This window comes from Cololabis saira, chromosome 8 (genome assembly GCF_033807715.1).
Source record: "Cololabis saira isolate AMF1-May2022 chromosome 8, fColSai1.1, whole genome shotgun sequence".
Classification (NCBI taxonomy): Eukaryota; Metazoa; Chordata; class Actinopteri; order Beloniformes; family Belonidae; genus Cololabis; species Cololabis saira.
In genome coordinates, this window is record NC_084594.1 from 43,290,242 (window position 1) to 43,309,495 (window position 19,254).

Below are 19,254 nucleotides of genomic sequence, written 5' to 3' on the forward strand. Positions count from 1 at the left end.
AAAAAAAAGTTTCCTCTGTCATTTAAAAATTCAAGAAACAAAACAAAAAGTTTCCCAGTAACACCTGTCTGTATCACCCATAGTAATGGTTACACCAAATAATGACAAAATTGTCTTTCAACATTCATTTTAATCATCAATCTGCAAATGAGAAGTCCATCGCAGACGTGAGTGTGTCTGACAGTTTAGTGGCAAGTTTGTCTGTAAAGAGAGGGGAAAAAAACATTATTTTAGTAAGCAGCAGTGGATAGAAGCCAGAGAAGTCACTTTTCTTCAGGCATAAGCTTATAGATCAGTCATTTTTAATACTATTAAAGGGTTGAATTGGATTCCTTTAACAGTGTAGTTATTAATTCTCCAAAAATGTGATTTTTTTTTTTTTTGCTTCTCCCAAGAACATCATCTCTAGTTACTGCTGGTGCTCCGATGACACCAATGCTGCTAGTGCTTTTCAAATGAGTTACCCATAGAAACATATTGTTAAGCAGCTAAAGAATAAAATAAATAAAAGTCAACCCTCCAAACAGGCAGCAGTGTTAAAACAGTTGTTGATAATAGGTGCTGCATACATATCCAGTACAGGACTGTTTCAGAAAATTTGAATATTGTGATTTTCTGTAGTGAAATGACAAAAACAAAAACGTCATACATTCTGGATTCATTACAAATCAACTGAAATATTGCAAGCCTTTTATTATTTTAATATTGCTGATCATGATTTACAGCTTAAGAAAACTCAAATATCCTATCTCAAAAAAATTTAATATTTTGGGAATCAATTCTGGGAATTAAACTGTAAACCATAATCAGCAATATTAAAATAATAAAAGGCTTGCAATATTTCAGTTGATTTGTAATGAATCCAGAATGTAATGACATTTTTGTTTAATTGCATTACAGAAAATAAAGAACTTTATCACAATATTCTAATTTTCTGAGACAGTCCTGTATATTCACAACGGAGGACTTTTGCTGCGGCTCAACAGCTTTTACGCAGTTTCTTTTGTTACATTTTTCACAGATGGTGACTAAAACAACATGGTGTTGCAACCAATTAGCTACGGTCAAACTGTACAAGAACAAATTCTGGATGTTCCTGGTTTTGTCCCAAAGCAGTATGAATGTTACCAGGACTAACCTAGTCCATCCAAAAACCAGACAACTTGGGATAGCAAGAGGAATCCGTAGTTTTTCATTATTCCTTGCAGATAGTATGAACCAAAGATGTTTCATGTTTTTTTTCTGCTTCTTGTCAACTAAATTTTGGTTGTTAATATGAATCCAATTTTACTATCAGATTACCGTAAACTACGTTACTAAAAAAATCCTGAAATATCTCAGATTCATACTGTGCAACTGAAACGTGCACTCAGTGGCGTCCACTTGATCACATATACCGGCTGGACTTAAGTGGGAGTGTACGTCAAACATGGCTTCTGCAAACTGTTACAGAAAAGCACCAGAGTAAACCCCCATGTTCAGATTACTGGGCTATATCAATGGAAAGCAATCAGAGGAGTTACAGATATCGTTTTCTTTTTTTGTTTTCAATCATCTGGACGGAGATCATAGTGAATTTAAAGCTCACACACACACACACACACACGCCAGAGGCAAAACACGGCCCTGTATTAGATAAAAAGTAACACAAACCAGCTCTTTTCTGTTGCTTTTTCCTCTTCTTGTTGGCAGCGAGGAGGGCCTGGCCTTGATTTAAAGGATCTACCTTCACAATATCTCTGAAATCTGGAACCCTGGGAGCAGCTTCATTTGGAGGCAAGTTAGTCGTCTTCTGGGGTTTTATTTCCACTGTCATCGGTCCAAACTGTTTAAAGTAGGATAATATACAAAAATGTCAAGGCCGAGCTTGTTAACCTGCATGTGACAGCAGGTGAGGACGTGACAAACAGCGACAGTAAAAAGAGAGCAGTTTCTCACCTCTGGGTCTTGATCATCGTCCATAACTTCAGTCTCATCTTTAGCTGATGGCTCTCCCGCTGACCCACCTTCCATTTCTAGGTCACCGTGGGGCTCACCCGGACCTCCTTGTGTCATTCCAGCAGCTTCCATGCAGAATCCCATCTGGACGTCAGGACAAGAGGATTCTGTATCGCAACAACAAAAGGTGATTAGCCCGATTAGCAACCACAACCTCCCCAGTACATGTATAGTTTGGCATATACAGGACTGTCTCAGAAAATTAGAATATTGTGATAAAGTTCTTGATTTTCTGTAATGCAATTAAAAAAACAAAAATGTCATACATTCTGGATTCATTACAAATCAACTGAAATATTGCAAGCCTTTTATTATTTTAATATTGCTGATTATGGTTTACAGTTTAAGATTAAGATTCCCAGAATATTCTAATTTTTTTAGATAGGATATTTGAGTTTTCTTAAGCTGTAAGCCATGATCAGCAATATTAAAATAATAAAAGGCTTGCAATATTTCAGTTGATTTGTAATGAATCCAGAATGTATGACATTTTTGTTTTTGTAATTGCATTACAGAAAATCACAATATTCTAATTTTCTGAGACAGTCCTGTAGGCATGGTTGAAATCTCTCATAAGATATTAAAATGCTCTAAAACAGCCCTGCTTATGGTGGCGGCTCGTTGCAGCAGCTCTTTTGATCGTTACAAGCTTTTCAGCTTTATTTTTTATTTTTCAATAAAGTCTCTTCATTAATATCGTCCTTTTCATTATTTTACATCCGGGTGCTGTGATGCTTAAGGGATTTTTTTGTTTCCTTTTCATTTTTTTTAACATCTTAATGCTGAGTAACCATAGCAACAACCAATATGTTTAATAGGAACAGCTGATCGAGACAGAGAAAATTACATCCAGACCGAGACCCCAAATCCCTGAGCAGTTGGAGAAGGCATGGTGGATGTAGAGATGAAGTTTAAACCATCGCCTCCAAATGTGGTTATCATAAAATGAGCGGAAGTGCTGACGAGGACAAATCTGGAGTTTCATCAGTGCGGTATCAAGTGTTAAAGTGAGACGTGGTTGCAGGAGCATATCCCAGACTTTAGAGGATCCGGCCAGAGAGAGACTTGAAGAGGAAAAAGCCACGGCGGTGGAATTGCAGTGCTGGTCAACAACAGATGGTGTAATCCAGGACGTGACATTTGTGTTATGCAAATGTCAGAGATGCATACAGCTCCTCTGCACGGCCTGCTCCCTTCAAGGCGGATCATAGACTACGTTTACATGCAGTCAAAATTCGGGTTGCTGCTAATATTCCGGTTACTGAAACATTCAGAATATTCCGTTTCCATGGTAATTAATCATTCGGGATATCTGGATCAAACCAGCGACGCACGAAGAACGTCATGACGCAATTACCGTAATTTCCGCTTCTTCTTCCTGTATCCAAATTCAAAACAAATGCTGCTTCGCGCAACTTTACTCTCACCTTCTTGTAAATCTTCTATCCCGGTACTTTCTACCATCTACAAATGCAGAAATGTTCATATCCTTCATTCCATTTATGAAGTGATTAGTCTCCTCCTGGTCTTGCGTTTCTCCGTGTTTATAAGAACTTCCTGGACTCAAAAGAGCAGGATTCCTTGTGAACAGAGCATGTGCAGAAAACAAATTCCTGTTCCGTTTGATGGGGATATTCCGTTTGGCGTTTACATGACCCAATATTCGGGTTTTAAAAGGAGTAACCCAGGGCTCATATTCGGGTTTTTAAAAACCCGAATATGAGCAAATTCGGGTTATTCAAAGGGGTTATTGGTGTTTACATGGCTGTGCAAATTCGGGTTATTGCCAATATTCGGGTTTTAAAAGAGTTATTGATGCATGGAAACGCAGTCATAGTCTTTCTCTCCTCCACCTACGAACATCATCCAGAGGAAACCTGCCACCAAAGGGACTGTGAGGAGGAGGTCACTGAAGAAACTCTGCAGGTGTTTTTTTTTTAGGCTACACACTGGGATGCACTCAGAGCCACAGAGATGACATCAATGCCATGACCGAGTGTATGAATGACTATATCAACGTCTGTGTGGACAACATCATCCCATCAGAACAGTGAGGAGCTTCCCCAATAAACCCTGGATCACCAGGGATCTGAAAGAGCTCAACAAAAAAAGAGCCTTCAGGGAAGGAAGTCACGTTTCCATTACACGTTCTCGCAAAATAAATGGTCTGAATCCAAATTCTTTCCAAAGATCTGGCTGTACTTGCAATCAGTTAGTTGTCTTGTATGTGAAGCATGTCATTTCAACTGGAGGCAAGAGGCCCGACTCATTTCACGCTCTGAATTCGTCTTAAATAATTAAGAGGCGACTTGCATCCGTTTATGACACTGGCAGCTGTTCTTCACCATGAAACACTAGACCATCAGGATGCAAAGTATGCAAGAGCGCGTTGCAACAGCCAGTCGTGCTGCTGCGTAGTTTATGTGGAGCGGGAAGGTCTGGATTACAATGTTGATGATTCTGTAAAGCGAACAAATGCTTCTGAGAAGCAGATCACACTACATCCTCATAGTTCGCCCACCGCTCTCCAAGGTCACAACTTTACAGAAAAGGTTCCCTCTACCTGCAAGAACCTCTCGATTTCCTTTTTCCAGCTCATCCCAGTCAAAGGCTTTAGACATCTGTGTAACAATTTCAGCGCTGACGTGTGTTGGGAGTGTGTGCGTCTCTGGAGGGTGTGTGAAGTAGCTGATCCTTCCGCTAAGAACAAAAAAGAAAGAAAAGGAAGTCAGTGAAATTGAAACATTGCCAAAAACACTGGTTGATTGTGATTTCTGAGATGTAATTTTTTTAAACCTACCCTGTCCAGTCCATCAACACGCTCTTGGCTGCCTTGTCGGTGTCAGGCAGGCCTCCCTTCCTGAGCTTGCCTTGCCGCTTGGCCAGCAGCGCCAAGAACTCCAGAGGCGTATGAAATTCTGCAACGCCGTAATGCTCCATGATCTGCATGTTCAACACAATCAGGTCAGGGCGATTCCGGTGACGCGTCTTCAAAGCGCGCGGCGTTTACGAGGCGACTTGTCAAACCTCTGCCTTGTTGCAGCGCCGCAGGATCGCCTCGACGGGTGGAAGTGGATCCACAAGCTGCTCGATTTTCACACAGTTACGAAGAATCATTGCTGCGTCGGACGTGGATGTTGCCATGACTATTCCAGGACAATCCAGGAGCTTAATGTGTTTGTCCAAATGCACCTCTTGAAGACACCTGAAATAATAAATTAAGAAACCATGACTGGATTAACCTTCAGAGACGGTCGAGCAGGAAGTGGTTGCTATGCCCACATTCCCGCTGCTGCCATTATTCCATCTGCCAACCACAACCCAAATAATGAATCCGTGTCACCTACTTTGTGACACCGGGAGTTGCTCCAACACTGCATGCACGTGCACGTTTCAGACTGTTGATCAGACTACTCTTTCCCACATTAGGGAATCCTGCGAAACAGATCAAATCAAAGTTTATTTAGACGGGACAATGCATATTAATGGACACTACATTAAGCAGTGTACAAGCATAAGCAATGTACCAATATAAATCAATTTAAAAAACGGTACAAAAAGGAAGTTCTGGGAAGTTATTTGATTGAGGAGTTATGTTAAGGAATGATTGTGTTTGTTAGCTGGTTAGGTGCAAAGGCTCAACCAATGGGAAAATCTGTAGCCTAATAGGTAAATTAGCAGCTATTTATTATTAATATTTATGTTTAATTTATAATAGAGGTAAAAAAGGGGCAGGGTTAAATAATTTTTACTTCTACCTGCTCCTTTTCGGACACTGTTTTTTTCCCCCCTGTTTGTATTATGTTTTTGTTGTTGTTGCTTTTTTTCTGTATGTTTTGAATTTGTTTTAAAATTTAATATTTTTGCCTTATGTGTTCGAAATAAACAATTCAATCAATCAATATTACAATAAAGGAATACCAGCAATGGTAATATTATGGTACTGAGAGTATCCAAGTTGTGTGACATACAGTACAAAGTGCGTGTTGCATTGCACATTGCCTTAGTACATACGAATTAAAACAGATAATTAACATTAGAACAAACTACACAGGTTTAAGCCTGGTTGTGATAACAGTGTTGTTCCTCCAATAGCCATGATTTAAAATGTTTGGTGAAAGAGGTTGGTGTTGCATTCCAGGTGCGAGAGGCATGAACCGAAAAAGTGGCTCGACTAAAAGCACTTTTTCTAAAAGGAACTATCCAGTCGTCTCTAACACCAGCTCTGGTTAATCTGTTTGAATTTCTTTTCACACATTCTTGTAGTGGGGGTGGTGCTTGGCCATAAAAGATTTCATAGATCAAAATAGCGTCATTAGATTTTACAATGTTGCCCCAGTTTAAGCGCTGATGACATCAGCTGTTATACAGGACTGTCTCAGAAAATTAGAATATTGTGATTTTCTGTAATGCAATTACAAAAACAAAAATGTCATACATTCTGGATTAATTACAAATCAACTGAAATATTGCAAGCCTTTTATTATTTTAATATTGCTGATCATGATTTACAGCTTAAGAAAACTCAAATATCCTATCTCAAAAAATTAGAATATTCTGGGAATCTTAATCTTAAACTGTAAGCCATAATTATCAATATTTAAATAATAAAAGGCTTGCAATATTTCAGTTGATTTGTAATTAATCCAGAATGTATGACATTTTCGTTTTTTTTCTTTCTGAGACAGTCCTGTAGACCAGAAGAGCGTCAGGTCGGTTCTGGACATGTCTACAGTGAATACGCATCGGTCCAGGAAACCTCAAACATGTCCGCGGCCGTGTCGATATGGCGTGGAAACACGAAGCAGCTGCTGACGCTCACCTACAACTCCTACAGTGATGGCCGTCTTGATGTCCAGGTTACGGCAGTAGTTCCCCAGCAGCTTCATGAGGCAGTCTGCTCCCAGGCACGCACTGGTGACCAGAAGCTCTTTGGTGGCTTGTGTCACTGGCACGCTACTGCGTTTCTGGTCATTGAAATACACACAAACGTATGTATAATGATGATTTCAAATGGATGTTAAATACCGTTCATCTCGGTGATCCATATATACGCGTTACACTGCTTACCAGGTTCTTTGTCTGTTGCTGAGTAGAGGCTTTGAAAGCCACAGTAGGAAACTCACTTCGGAGATACTTGATCCACTTTTCCACAATTTCCTTTGAAACCAAATCTATAATCAAAGTAAAGTGTTGAACGCTCTGGTGTGTCACGTGTGCAGCTACTCTGTTGTTGTATTTCTTACCAATCTTATTAAGGACTAAGACTATCTTCTTGTTGGTGCCACTCTGGATGACCGCCTGCTCCACCTGAGGACATCTGCAGCCCAGAGGGTCACGTGCATCCAAAACCTCCAAAATCACATCTGAAGCCTCCACCACCTTCAAGAAACATCAAGAGGAGATATGCACACCAATCATTTCAAAGTGAATAAACCTGGAAGAAATAGTTAGTTTTATATTTGCATCTGAATCATTTTAAGTCACACTTGCAGTTCAGTGATTCCCTGTAATTTTTTTTTTTATGTAAATAGCTACTTACCTTTTTAAATTCTCTGTAATATGCCTTTCTTGAATTCTCATTTTCAAAGTTAACGTTCTTTTCCAGACTGAGCATCTCTGCCTCCTGTGAGAGCAATCAAAGGCAGCAGAAGTTAATGCAACATGCAGTAACTTTGAAGTTCAAAGCATCCTCTTATTTACCCTTTGCTCAAACTGTTGCTGTCGCTGTAGGATGTCATTCTGAAAGCTCTGCAAATTTCTCCTCTTCATCATCTCACGTTCTCTGGACAACTTCTGCTTTTCCTGAAGATCTTGAAGCTGTTGGAGAAGGTGTGAGATGGAGCGTTACGTCCTAACCACGGCCTCATGGCCTCAAATCAAGCACAGGACATCTCTGGCACATTCACCCTGCTCTGCCTGACGTCCTCTGCTTTTCTGGAGTCTGGTTCCGTGTTTCTGACCCGTCCCGACGCGTCAGCTTTCTGTCCATCTTTCCCCTGTAGACAGTACTCGAGTTGTTAAAATAAATCAGGGGGATGGTGGATTTTATCATATGGGGACAGATAATTTGTGCTGATTACAAATAACATAATATATTACAAATAATAGCACTGACCAAAACACCTGCAGAAATACTGCAGGAATGACATAGCAGCAGTTAAATGCAGCCTTCTGTAAGCTTTAAATATCCACTGGGCTTACATCAAATACATCAAAACACAACAATAAAAAACACTTTTCTGAACTTATCAATATGAATCTGTCCTTCACAGGATAAGTAAAATGGATCACTGCAAAAACTCAAAATCTTAACAAGAATATTTGTCTTATTTCTAGTTAAAATGTCTAATTTTAGTAAAGAAAATCTCATTACACTTAAAACAAGACTCATCACTGGAAAAAACAACCATTTTCACCTGTTTCAAGTAGATTTTCACTTAAAATAAGTAGAAAAATCTGCCAGTGGAACAAGATTTTTTTTGCTTGTAATGAGAAGATAAATCTTGTCCCACTGGCAGATTTTCCTGCTTATTTCAAGTGAAAATTTACTTGAAACAGGTGAAAATTGTCAAATAAGTTATTTTTCTGGTGATGACTCTAAATGTTGAAATAGCAGTAAAACCACATTCATTGATGAAATGACATAAGGGATGGAAAGGGGGGATGATTTGGACCGTTTTTATTTCAGGGGGGATGCTGTCCCCCCTCATCCCCCCTCAACTCCAGTACTGCATGTAGATAACCGATGAGGATTTGGGTGCTTTAAAACATCTGCAATCCAGCCTGGGAAGCTATACAAATTACTAACAATTTACAGTCGCAATGCTTGGTCACTTTAAAATAGCCAAATGTTCCACATAAAAAACAAGGACCCCCCAAACAGCAAACAGTGGGTGAGCAATCATTCCTTAGGTTCCTGAGTGTTAAACCAGATGTTGAACACCTGATTAGAAAACCTCAACTATAAAAGGTTTACTGTGGAGAACCGACAGGGTGACAAAGTATCTACTCCTGTTATCTTGAGTTTGAGACGGTCTCGATATGGTTTTATAATGTTTTTAGAAACACATGTCACCCATGACCCATGCCGTACTTATAAATAAACCACACGTGGAGCATTTACCTTAAACTTTCCAAGAAATCCGAGACGTTTGGCACGTTTCTGTTCTGGAAAAATGAAAGAAAGAAAATGACAAAACGAACGCGTAAAAGTCAGTCTGTGACACATCGATTTAATATGTTTAAAACCCCTAAAAACTCACTTTGTTTGGACATGATTACAGCTGCCGGAGCTGGCCACGGGCTGCTACTTCTTCTTCTTCGGTTTTTTTCTTCTTCTATTACTTGGCGGTTGATTAACGGAACGGTGAGCGCTACCGCCACCTACTGGTGGTGTGTATGAGTGCAGCCAGCGATCCACACTACTGTTTATCCGTTAGGTACAAATATATAAATAACCCCCCAAAGCCGTTTAGTTTCTCTGAAATGACAATGTGCAGCAATTATGTAACTATATATGGGACAGTATGGATGCTCCGACATTGAGAATGTGGATAAGGGAGCTTTCTGGCTGTATTGGACTGGAGAGACTAACGTACATTGCCAAAGGAAAACGAAAGGACTTTGTTGAACTCTGGGAACCATATATGAACATTATGACGGATGAAAGTGCAAGATTTACCTGAAAATAACTTATATATTGTGGAAAATATCTTTTTTTTTATTTATTTATTTCTGTTTAATTTATTTATTTAATTTATTTTATTTTTCCTCCCTTATTGGTTAATTCAATATATTATTTATATTTCAATTTAAAATGGTGCAAGCTAAGTGTATGTGTGTCTATGTAATGTATGCGTAAATGTTGTAAGTTTGAAAAACAAAAAAACGACAATAAACATATTGTGAAAAAAAAAACTATATATGGGACTATGTAAAAAAACAACAACAACCTCTGCTTGAGGTTTCTACCCCATATTTGACGCATTACCCTAACATGCTGCTGTGTTTCTTATCCACAGTGATCCTCATTTGCTGTATTCAGCTCCCTGCTCTACACAATCAAATGTTCAGTCCTGTTTTTTTTTCATAATTCTTGTGAAATTGTGGGACATCTATAAGCGTACTTGCTGTAAACGTGTAAGACAAGGGTGTCCAATTTCAGTCCTCGGGGTCCACGGTCCTGATTGTTTTAGATGCTCCCCTCCTTCAACACAGCTGATACAAATGAACTGATTATAAAGATTTTGTGATTTTGTGTGGCTCCAGTGGCCTTTATTCAAGGTGTGGAGAGAGAATGGGGACAATGTAATGGTTTTCAATAACTCCACACAAGTTGTACGATCCGATAGTTTACTCAGAACTTCAATAGGCAGGTGTAAAAACAACAGGCAGCCAGTAGTAATCCGTTATAACCGTTATAACCGTTACATCACCCGTTGGATCTGTTTACAGCACGGCAGTGACGTAACCCTGGCAACCCCCAAAGGTGCAGCAGCATACATATATTGCATATACAGTATGAGAGACAACATGCAGCAAAGGGCTGCAGGCCAGGACTTGAACCTGCGACTGCTGCAGGAGGACTGTAGCCTCAGTAGATGTGCCGCTTGCTTGGACCACTGTGCCACCCAGCAGCCCTAAATTAGCTGCTTATTATCAGCTTATCATCAAAATCTGCACAAATCTGTCAATGACAGTATTTTGTGTCTGCGTGCATTGAAGGAGGAGATGTTTAAGACATGCTGGAGTCGTCAGTGATCTTCCTTATGATGTACCGAACCACTGTTTGGACCAGCGGTGGTCCTTCCCAGAACTCTGGGGACTTCAGGCTCACTGCATCATCGGTCATACTAAAATAAGCCCAAAAAATAAAAAAATCAACACTCAGGAAATCTCCAAGAGTTGTCGGGGTCGTTAAAGGTGACCTATTATGGCATTTAATGTATATTTTAAACATGCCTTGAATGTCTTAAAAACAATCTAAAGCTTGTTTTTTCTACATAAATCATAAATCCAGCCTGTGGGCCCTGTCACTAGTTTTACCGCTTCTAACCTCTTTTTCTGCGCCTCATTTTTAGGGAAGGGGGGGGTATGATAATGAGGCTCTGTGCTGATTGGCTCCCTGAATGACGTGTAGCAGGGGAGGAGCATAAACCTCGCTCCGCCAGAACAGCCCGAGCCTGTAAATTATCAAACACTGAATTTTCACAAAAGGAAACTTTATTGTTAAAAAAATAAAATATGAGTTGTATATAAATAACATTTATGCACTATTTAAGCCGGATCTACCCGGCGGATGCTGAACGCTGGCCCCGGAGCCACGCCGGGCGCCCGGGAGCAGCGCTGCTGCAGCAGCGCGCATCACCGCGGCTTTAACGGGGGAATCTGACCGGTTCCGACCGGCCGGGACCGCAGGAACCGGCCTGGTCTGGTAGCAGGGACTCCCGGGGACCGACCAGCGGAATTTCAGCCGGATCTGCCCGGCGGATTCTGCGCGACGGGCGCTGCAACCGCACGGCGGGCGCACAGATCGGCTCCGGAGCACATCCGCGGCGCATCGTCGGTTACCAGGGATCAAACCGACAGATTTGCCTGAAAATCTCGGAGGGTGAAGCTGGTCCAGCCTGGGACAGACCCCCGAGGACCCAGCTCCCAAACCACACGGGAACCTGGATGATTTAACCCGGATCCGCTCCGCCGCGGCGCCGCGTCCGACTGGCTCAAGAATGGACCGCTCCAGCAGCGGAGAGAGCTGGTTGTGGGCGTGGTTTCAGCAGCGGAGGCTGAACCTATGGAAATCTGCTCCCGTCGTGACGTCACGACGGGAGCAGATTTTAAACGGCTCAAAAAAAAACACGTGACACTGGGGGACTCTGTCCGGCGGGGGTCAGAGAGCTTGCAGAAATTCATGGTATTTTGTCTCCCCTGTGCTGGCAGGGTGAGGGGAGACCACTTTATATATGTTAAAACAAGAAAAAACGTGTTTTTCATAATAGGTCCCCTTTAATGTAGAGGAGTCCTCACAAGGATAGAGGACAGAGTTATGTTACCCAAACAGAGACTTTTATTTACATAGCTACACCCACGGCAGGAAGCGCTGTCCTCTGCTCCTGGACCTGGAACCCTTAAACGTATATGCAGATGAACGTTTTTGTTGGTAGTGATTCGGGCCCAGCGAAACTGCCAGCACTGCCAGGGAGCCAGGTTAATTACAGGTAGCAATTCTAACAATCACTATACACAAAGTGCAGAGCCGGATTAACGCAAAGGCAAACTAGGCATGTGCCTAGGGCCCGATTGACAGGGGGCGGCCCAGACAGAGGGACAAAAAAAAAAAAAAGATTTTTTTTATTTTTTTTTGTCGTCTGCACACATATTAATGGTTGATACCATGGCCGGTAAAAACCTATATATATATATATATATGTGCATTATTTCTATATTTAGTATACATACATATATATATACGCATACATACGCACAGGGCCGCCGCAAGGGATGTGCGAACCGTGCGACCGCACGGGGCCTCGCGCCCCAAGGGGCTCGCGCCCCAAGGGCCTGGCGCTATGGGCCGTTTTTTTTTTCCCCCCAATTTTTTTTTTTTTTCCCTTTTTTCCCTTATAAATATCAACAGTCACGTTCCATTACAGACCTAAATGTGTACTAGTCTGTGCATATCAATAAATATATGTGCAATATATGTGCAATGATGACGCGTGTCTGTTGTTCAATACAACTGATCAACCCAAGTGCAGACACAAGCTGCTCTGATCCAGACGGTGGAGTTGGAACAAACTGTCACACAATGTCGAGAGAACGAGACAGATTCAGGAAGCCGTGGGGCCCCGCGTTGAGGCAAGCCCAGATGATGATGAGGCAGGGGAAGGTATCCAGTATTTTGCTAATTGGAGAGTTAAAATTGCCCATATAGACACCCGATCCGACCCGAAAAACCCAAAAATTTCTGTCGTGACGTCACGATAGGAGCAGAGGTTTGCCCTCCGATGCGTGAAACCACGCCCACAACTATAAAACCGTGTAACTGCATGCGAGCGTCCGACTATCGCGTAGCACTGTGTGACATTGAATGCTCTCTGTCCATCTCCCTCCAGCAGCTGCCACTTTATTGAGGTTTTTGTAGTGAAATGAGGAGGAATCATAGTGATAACTTCTCATTTCAACTAACTGGATCAGCCGTTCCCCATCCGTGACCGTTTCTTACAGCGCTTTCAACCGGCTTTCAATGCGAGCGACAGGAAGAAAATAGAAGCAGGGCGTCCAACAAATGTTCAGCTCAAAATGGCGCGCCGCGTCGCGCAGCGCTGCGGCCAGTTAGGACAGTCCAATAGAAAATAAAGCAATGGAATTGATTTTGTCGCTGATGCTCGCTCGCATCGCATGCATGACACAGTGTAAAGGCTGATTTATGGTTCCGCGTTACACCAACGCAGAGCCTACAGCGTACCCTACGGCGTAGGGTCTGCATCGATTTAACGCAGAATCACAATTCAGGCTTAACTCCGCCGGCCGGAGCTTCCGCCATTTTTTCGTAGCGGTGTATCGTGTCATTCGCGTCATCGTGTCAGGCAGCCAATCAGCACAGAGCCTCATTATCAAAGCCTCCCCGCCCACTCAGAATCCCGCATAGATAATGAGGTTAGAAACGGTATTGATTGATTGATTGATTGAAGAATTTATTTGAAGAATTGCATAGGATCAGGTACAGTTTCATGACAGTACAGATTTGCTGATACAAAGTCAACTAAAAGGCATTATTCCAAGAAAGCATTACACTTGTTTACATTGGAGACCTTTTTTTAACTCATATAACATTGAATAACATACAGGTAAGAAGCAGTACTTTGTAGGGAAGATTGTAAAAAAAGAAAAGGGGGGAATTACTGTTATTTTGCACCGAAAGAGACTAAAAGGTGATGAGACAAATAGAATAAGCTAGCTAATACAAAACAAAAGCAGAAAACAAAACAAAAAAACAAAAACAAAAACAAGAAACAATAATCAGAAGGAAAAGCGGGATGTGCAGTAGAGGCTTTGATTATTCCCAGTTACGAGTAGCAGCCTCCTGTAGGTGGCTTTTTAGGGCAGACTTGAAGGAGATTAGGGATTTGCTCTCTTTTATGGCTGTCGGTAAGGAATTCCACATGTTGGTAGTATAGGATGCAAACGAATTTGAGTCTTTCTTGGAGTTAACCCTGGGCTGAAATTGATTTGTGGAGCTGCCTCTAGTGTTATGGTGGTGAACATCTTTTACATTTTGGAAGTATTTAGACAAGTACAAGGGTATTTTGGAGGTGTAATGTATCTTGTACACCAAAATCAATGGTAAAGATAAAGACGTGGCCCAGAGGCTGAATTTCTAATTTATATAGAAAAAACAATCAAAAGCTTGTTTTTAGGACATTCAAGGCCTGTTTAAAATAGACATTAAATGCCATAATAGGTCCCCATTAATTGCCCCCTCTTTCTCTCTCGGCGGTATAGTGGTGATGTCAGGGAGTCAGCAGCTCCTCCAGGGTAGAGCCAGACCCCAGGGCAGACCAGCGCCCCCCTCCTCCTCACCAGCGCTGGACGCAGGAAATGAAAGCCGAAGCAGGTCTCCTCCCACTACATAAGGGTGTGTACTCTCACCCTTGTTATTCATTTTATATACTAATATGTGTCAGAGCACTTTTAACAACCGCCTCATTTTAAAGTATGCAGATGAGTCTGTGATTGTTAGCCTGCTGCAGGGAAATGAAAATGACCACAGCCCTGTGGTTGAAAACTTTGTCAAGCGCTGTGAAGACTCATACCTACAGCTCAATCTGACAAAGACCAAAGACATGGCAATTGATTTCAGGTAGACTGCCTAAACACCTGAAACCAGTTAAGATTAAGGGACAAGTCATTGAACAAGTGCAGTCCTATAAATATCTGGGGACAATCATTGACTCTACCCTAAACTTTCAAAAAAACTGCAAAGCTGTGAGCAGGAAGGGACACCAGCGGCTGTTCTGTCTGAGGAAGTTGTCCCATTTCCACATTGATAGGACCATGATGACACTTTTTTATCATGTTTTTATTGAATCTGTTTTAACCTTTTCACTTGCATCATGGTTCGGAAACCTGCCCCTAAAAGAATGGAGCTCACTCAACCAGATTATTAAATGGTCAGGTCGGCAGATTGGGGAAACACAGCTGGGCCTGGAGTCGCTGTACGCTAAACATTTGCAGCGGCTCCAGCTCCATCCCAATGATGCCTCCCTTCCCTTACCGAGTGAGTTCCAGCTACTGCCATCAGGACGCAGGTTTAAAGTCCCCAGAACGAGGACCACACGCTACAGGAACAGCCCTGTCTCTGCTGCTGTCTCTCTTTGAAACAAATCTTAACGCATTTTTATTTATTGCTAAGGTCTATTCTGCTATTAACTTATTTATGTCTATTTACCTCTATTTATTGTTCTTTGCCTTGTGGGCAACATGTACTTTTATCCTGTTCAGTGAGCATTGTGAGTCCCTGCCATGTCTGTCTTGTGCCGTCATAAACCTGTTCTCTGTATTTGTCGTGTGTCAAATTAATGTCTGTAAAGATTGTGTGTGAGATGCCTTCTCCCATCTACTGCAAAACAAATCTACCTACACGTACTAATAAAGTCAATTGGAACTTGAACTTGAACTTGCTACAGGTGACACGCAGACAATGGATGATGAAAACCCTCCTCTGGGATGTTTTCTGACTGAGTGGGCCTGTTGTACTTCGTATTGAAATTGTGTTTGTGAACATGTGGGCCGCTCTGCCAGTTGTACTAAACTTTATAGCTAATGATGCAAATGATGTGGTCGCTCTCCGTGGTGCGGAACTGCTTTACATTTGTGTTGTTTTATTCTTAGTGACCATGTAGCCTAAAGTTTTGGTTGTTCTCTTGGTTTGTTATACTTCATATCCGCTTGATGAAATAGTCGCTCTCCGTGGTGCTGAAGCTTGTAAACCCCGCTTTTGCAGGCTTGTGTATGTTGTAAAATGACGTTATCGTGAGTTTTATTATTTGGGTTTAAAGGGCCCGGTCATTTGCCCCCAGGCCAGCTCTGATTTGTTCCTCTAGTGCATCTTTGATAACTGAAAGATGCCATTTTGTGAAAAAGAAATGTAATAACAAATTCTTAAGAACACACCTGTACAAATAGTATTATCATCTCAACTGAAAAGATTTTTTCTCAATGTATACACCAAATTTTCTAATGTAATGTATTTTATTTTCAATTGTACCCAAAGCTAAAGACACTATGTAGCAGGGCGAGTAGTCCGGTAGTCAAAGGCTGATTTTTGGCTGAACCCGGTTTCGTCGGTAAAAGTTTTTTTCTCAACTGATTCTTGTAGCTTGGGGTCATCTATTAAGAATTCCAGAGGGTGCCCAGTGATATCCCTTGAGCATTTTTTGTTATTAACCCCTTAATGACCGAAACACTAAAAATCCACCCAAAATAGACTTTTATGGCATTTCATGCAAAAATCTTGATCTAAATTAATCAATTTTGATTAATCTTGATCTAAATTAATCAATATCCACTTTTTCAATCAAAAGTGCATATGTACAGTGTTATGCATGTTTAAATATTAACCACTTCATGCACCAAACACCAACATCCTGGTGAGATATTGGGACATTATGAAAATGTATGTACAGAAATCAAATCAAATGCATAAGATATGCTTTCTACAAAGTGGATTGGGGGAACTGGCCTTCAGGCCTTCCATCTTGAGCAACTTGTACACAAAAAAATCCACAGAACATTCCCCCAAAAATATGGTTTAAGAGATTTCATGCAAAAAATATTCAAATCAAAACCATAAAATGTACTTATTCAAACATGCGTGATTGCCTACAGTGTGTGGGGGTGTCTAGGGTGTCTAGCCCCCCCGCCCCCCCCAAAAAAAAAAAAAAACTCAGGTGGTCACTGCAGGCAGGGTACTGCAGGTATTTTCCGTCCATTCTGTCATCAGCATACAACTAGTATTTGCCAAACAGGACTCCACATCCTATTCACATGGTAACTGGAGCTGTCAACAGATTTAGCAGCAAGCTAACAACAAGAGTGATTGTGGATGCAAGAGTGTTCTAGAGTGGCAAACATTTGGTAAGTATTCCCTCTTTCTGACCTCACACATTTTGTAACCATTTCATTTAATGTAAATTGCCTTCAGCCTTACAACTATGTTAAAACAATAAACTCCACAAAAATAGACGCCCATGAGTACTAGTATATATTATGATGGGAGTCTATTTTTCAGGATAATGTAGCTAGCAGGTGTATGATAGCTACACACCTGCTTAGCAAGGTATGCTAGCTAAGTTAGCTAGCCCCTTATGGAGTTAGATATCTGCTCTGGTATCACAATGGTAAACTAAAAATTTGTAGACCAACTATACAGTAGCTGTGTTATGAAGACAAATACTCTTCTGATTCCAATATAGACTGCTGCAACACCATCAAGCTAAATTCTCAACCAACTCAGTGGCAGCTCAAGAAGGTATGTGCCAGACAGCTACATTACACCCGTACCAACTTCTATGTTCACCGAGATTGGAATGCGGATTTGTAAAGCCAAGTCGACACTGAAGAAGTCACTCCAAGTGGAAATCTCCAGGAGGAATGCTGGTGATGCAAATGTTACTGTCATTGATGGATCAGCCCTTCTGTGGACCATCCACTGGCCAGCTAATGGCACCATAGCTGATTTCATCATAAATGTCAAAACACGTTTGACTTCATATCTGGCATACAGTGATGTCTACCTCATCTTTGACAGGTACTATGATTTCAGTACAAAGTCAGTCACCAGAGATGTCAGGGAGACAGGGGTCAGCAAGAAGCACCATCTTCTCCTGTCAACAAAGCTCCCAGTCCGGAAGGTTGTGTTATCCTCTTGTGAAAACAAAAAACAACTCAATCGACTGATTTGTGAGGACCTAGTCCATGACAGACTCTTCCACTTACAGAGCACAAGCTTACACAAGTTGGTGGTGACAGGGGAGGACCCATGCCCCATTGAGATTACAATGGAAGAGAGAAGGGTCCGACATGATCTAGAGAACCATCAGGAAGAAGCTGACACAATCATTGTTCATCAAGTCCTGCTGTGTGCTGGAGAAGCTCGTCAAATATCAGTGGTTTCAGATGACACAGATGTATTTGTGCTACTCCTCCACCATTATCAGCAGGCAGGACTAGATGTATCCATCACAATGGAATCCCCGAGTCAGGAAAGGGCAATAGTGGACATCAAATCAACACTGGCCAAGCATCCACAAGTTGTCAAACACATCTTACCAGCCCATGCCTTATCAGGTTGTGACACAGTAGCATGTTACTATGGGCTGGGAAAAGGCACTGTGGTCAAAGTCCTGAAAGCTGGGTACAAATTATCGGCTATCGGAAACATGGATGCACCATTCCAAAAAGTCATCAACCAAGCCACTGCCTTCATATCAGCCTGTTATGGCATACAGAAAAGCAGTGACATGTCACACACTCGGCTGCTGGCTTGGGGAAAAAAGAATGGGAAAGGACATACATCTGCTCCAAACTTAGCTGCACTACCACCAACTAAGGAAGCATTCTTAGAGAATGTCAAGAGGGCCCACCTTCAAGCAGCTTTGTGGCGAAATGTTGATGGGCGGACTCCACCGCCATGGGACCCAGAGAACTTGGAACTGGTTGGGATAAAGACATCCCTAACAGGTCACTGAACCCAACCACTCTGCCTGCGCATTCCAAACCTGCCCCAGACTACATTCTGGACATGATTAAGTGTGGCTGCAAGAGTGACCGTCCATGCAACTCCAAGAAGTGCAGCTGTAGGGCACATGGTTTGCCCTGCATGATGGCATGTCATTGCTTTAGTGTAGGATGCTCTAGATAGGCATACATGTATTCACACTTGCCAATGCACCCATAGATGGGATTTAAACAGGGTTTATTTTGAAAATAAATTCCTTTAAACTTGTTTATTGTCTTTGATTCTTATTCTGAGGTCACAGGCAAATTTGTACAGTTGATATAGGACAATCACAGAGCATGTACTGTACATGACTTCCACATTAACATAAACATTAAAACATAAATATATATAGAAAGCTAATTTGAAGCGTTTGAATTGATTATTGTGCACAAAATGTCATAACTCACATTTTATGGGATTTTGGTGTTTCAGGTGTGAAGGGGTTAAAATCTAAAATGGTCTAATGTGAA

The 19,254-nt window shown here is 41.6% G+C and overlaps 1 protein-coding gene across 2 annotated transcripts; it reads right to left on the minus strand.

Annotated features, from left to right (window-relative positions):
* Positions 1-110: 110 nt before the first annotated feature.
* Positions 111-9,318, minus strand: gnl3l (G protein nucleolar 3 like). Of its 2 annotated transcripts, none has more exons than XM_061728030.1 (15): positions 9,264-9,318; positions 9,125-9,168; positions 7,908-7,997; positions 7,702-7,818; positions 7,541-7,624; positions 7,245-7,380; positions 7,069-7,172; positions 6,821-6,965; positions 5,346-5,433; positions 5,026-5,203; positions 4,799-4,941; positions 4,562-4,698; positions 1,939-2,105; positions 1,654-1,825; positions 111-201 (listed from the first exon to the last, which is right to left on the minus strand). In XM_061728030.1, the coding sequence occupies exons 1-15, from the start codon at positions 9,274-9,276 to the stop codon at positions 137-139; spliced, it is 1,683 nt and encodes a 560-aa protein (XP_061584014.1). In that variant the 5' UTR covers positions 9,277-9,318; the 3' UTR covers positions 111-136. The 2 variants fall into 2 exon arrangements, with proteins under 2 accessions (XP_061584014.1, XP_061584015.1); XM_061728031.1 differs by having other exon boundaries at positions 7,962-7,997; positions 9,264-9,308.
* Positions 9,319-19,254: the final 9,936 nt, after the last annotated feature.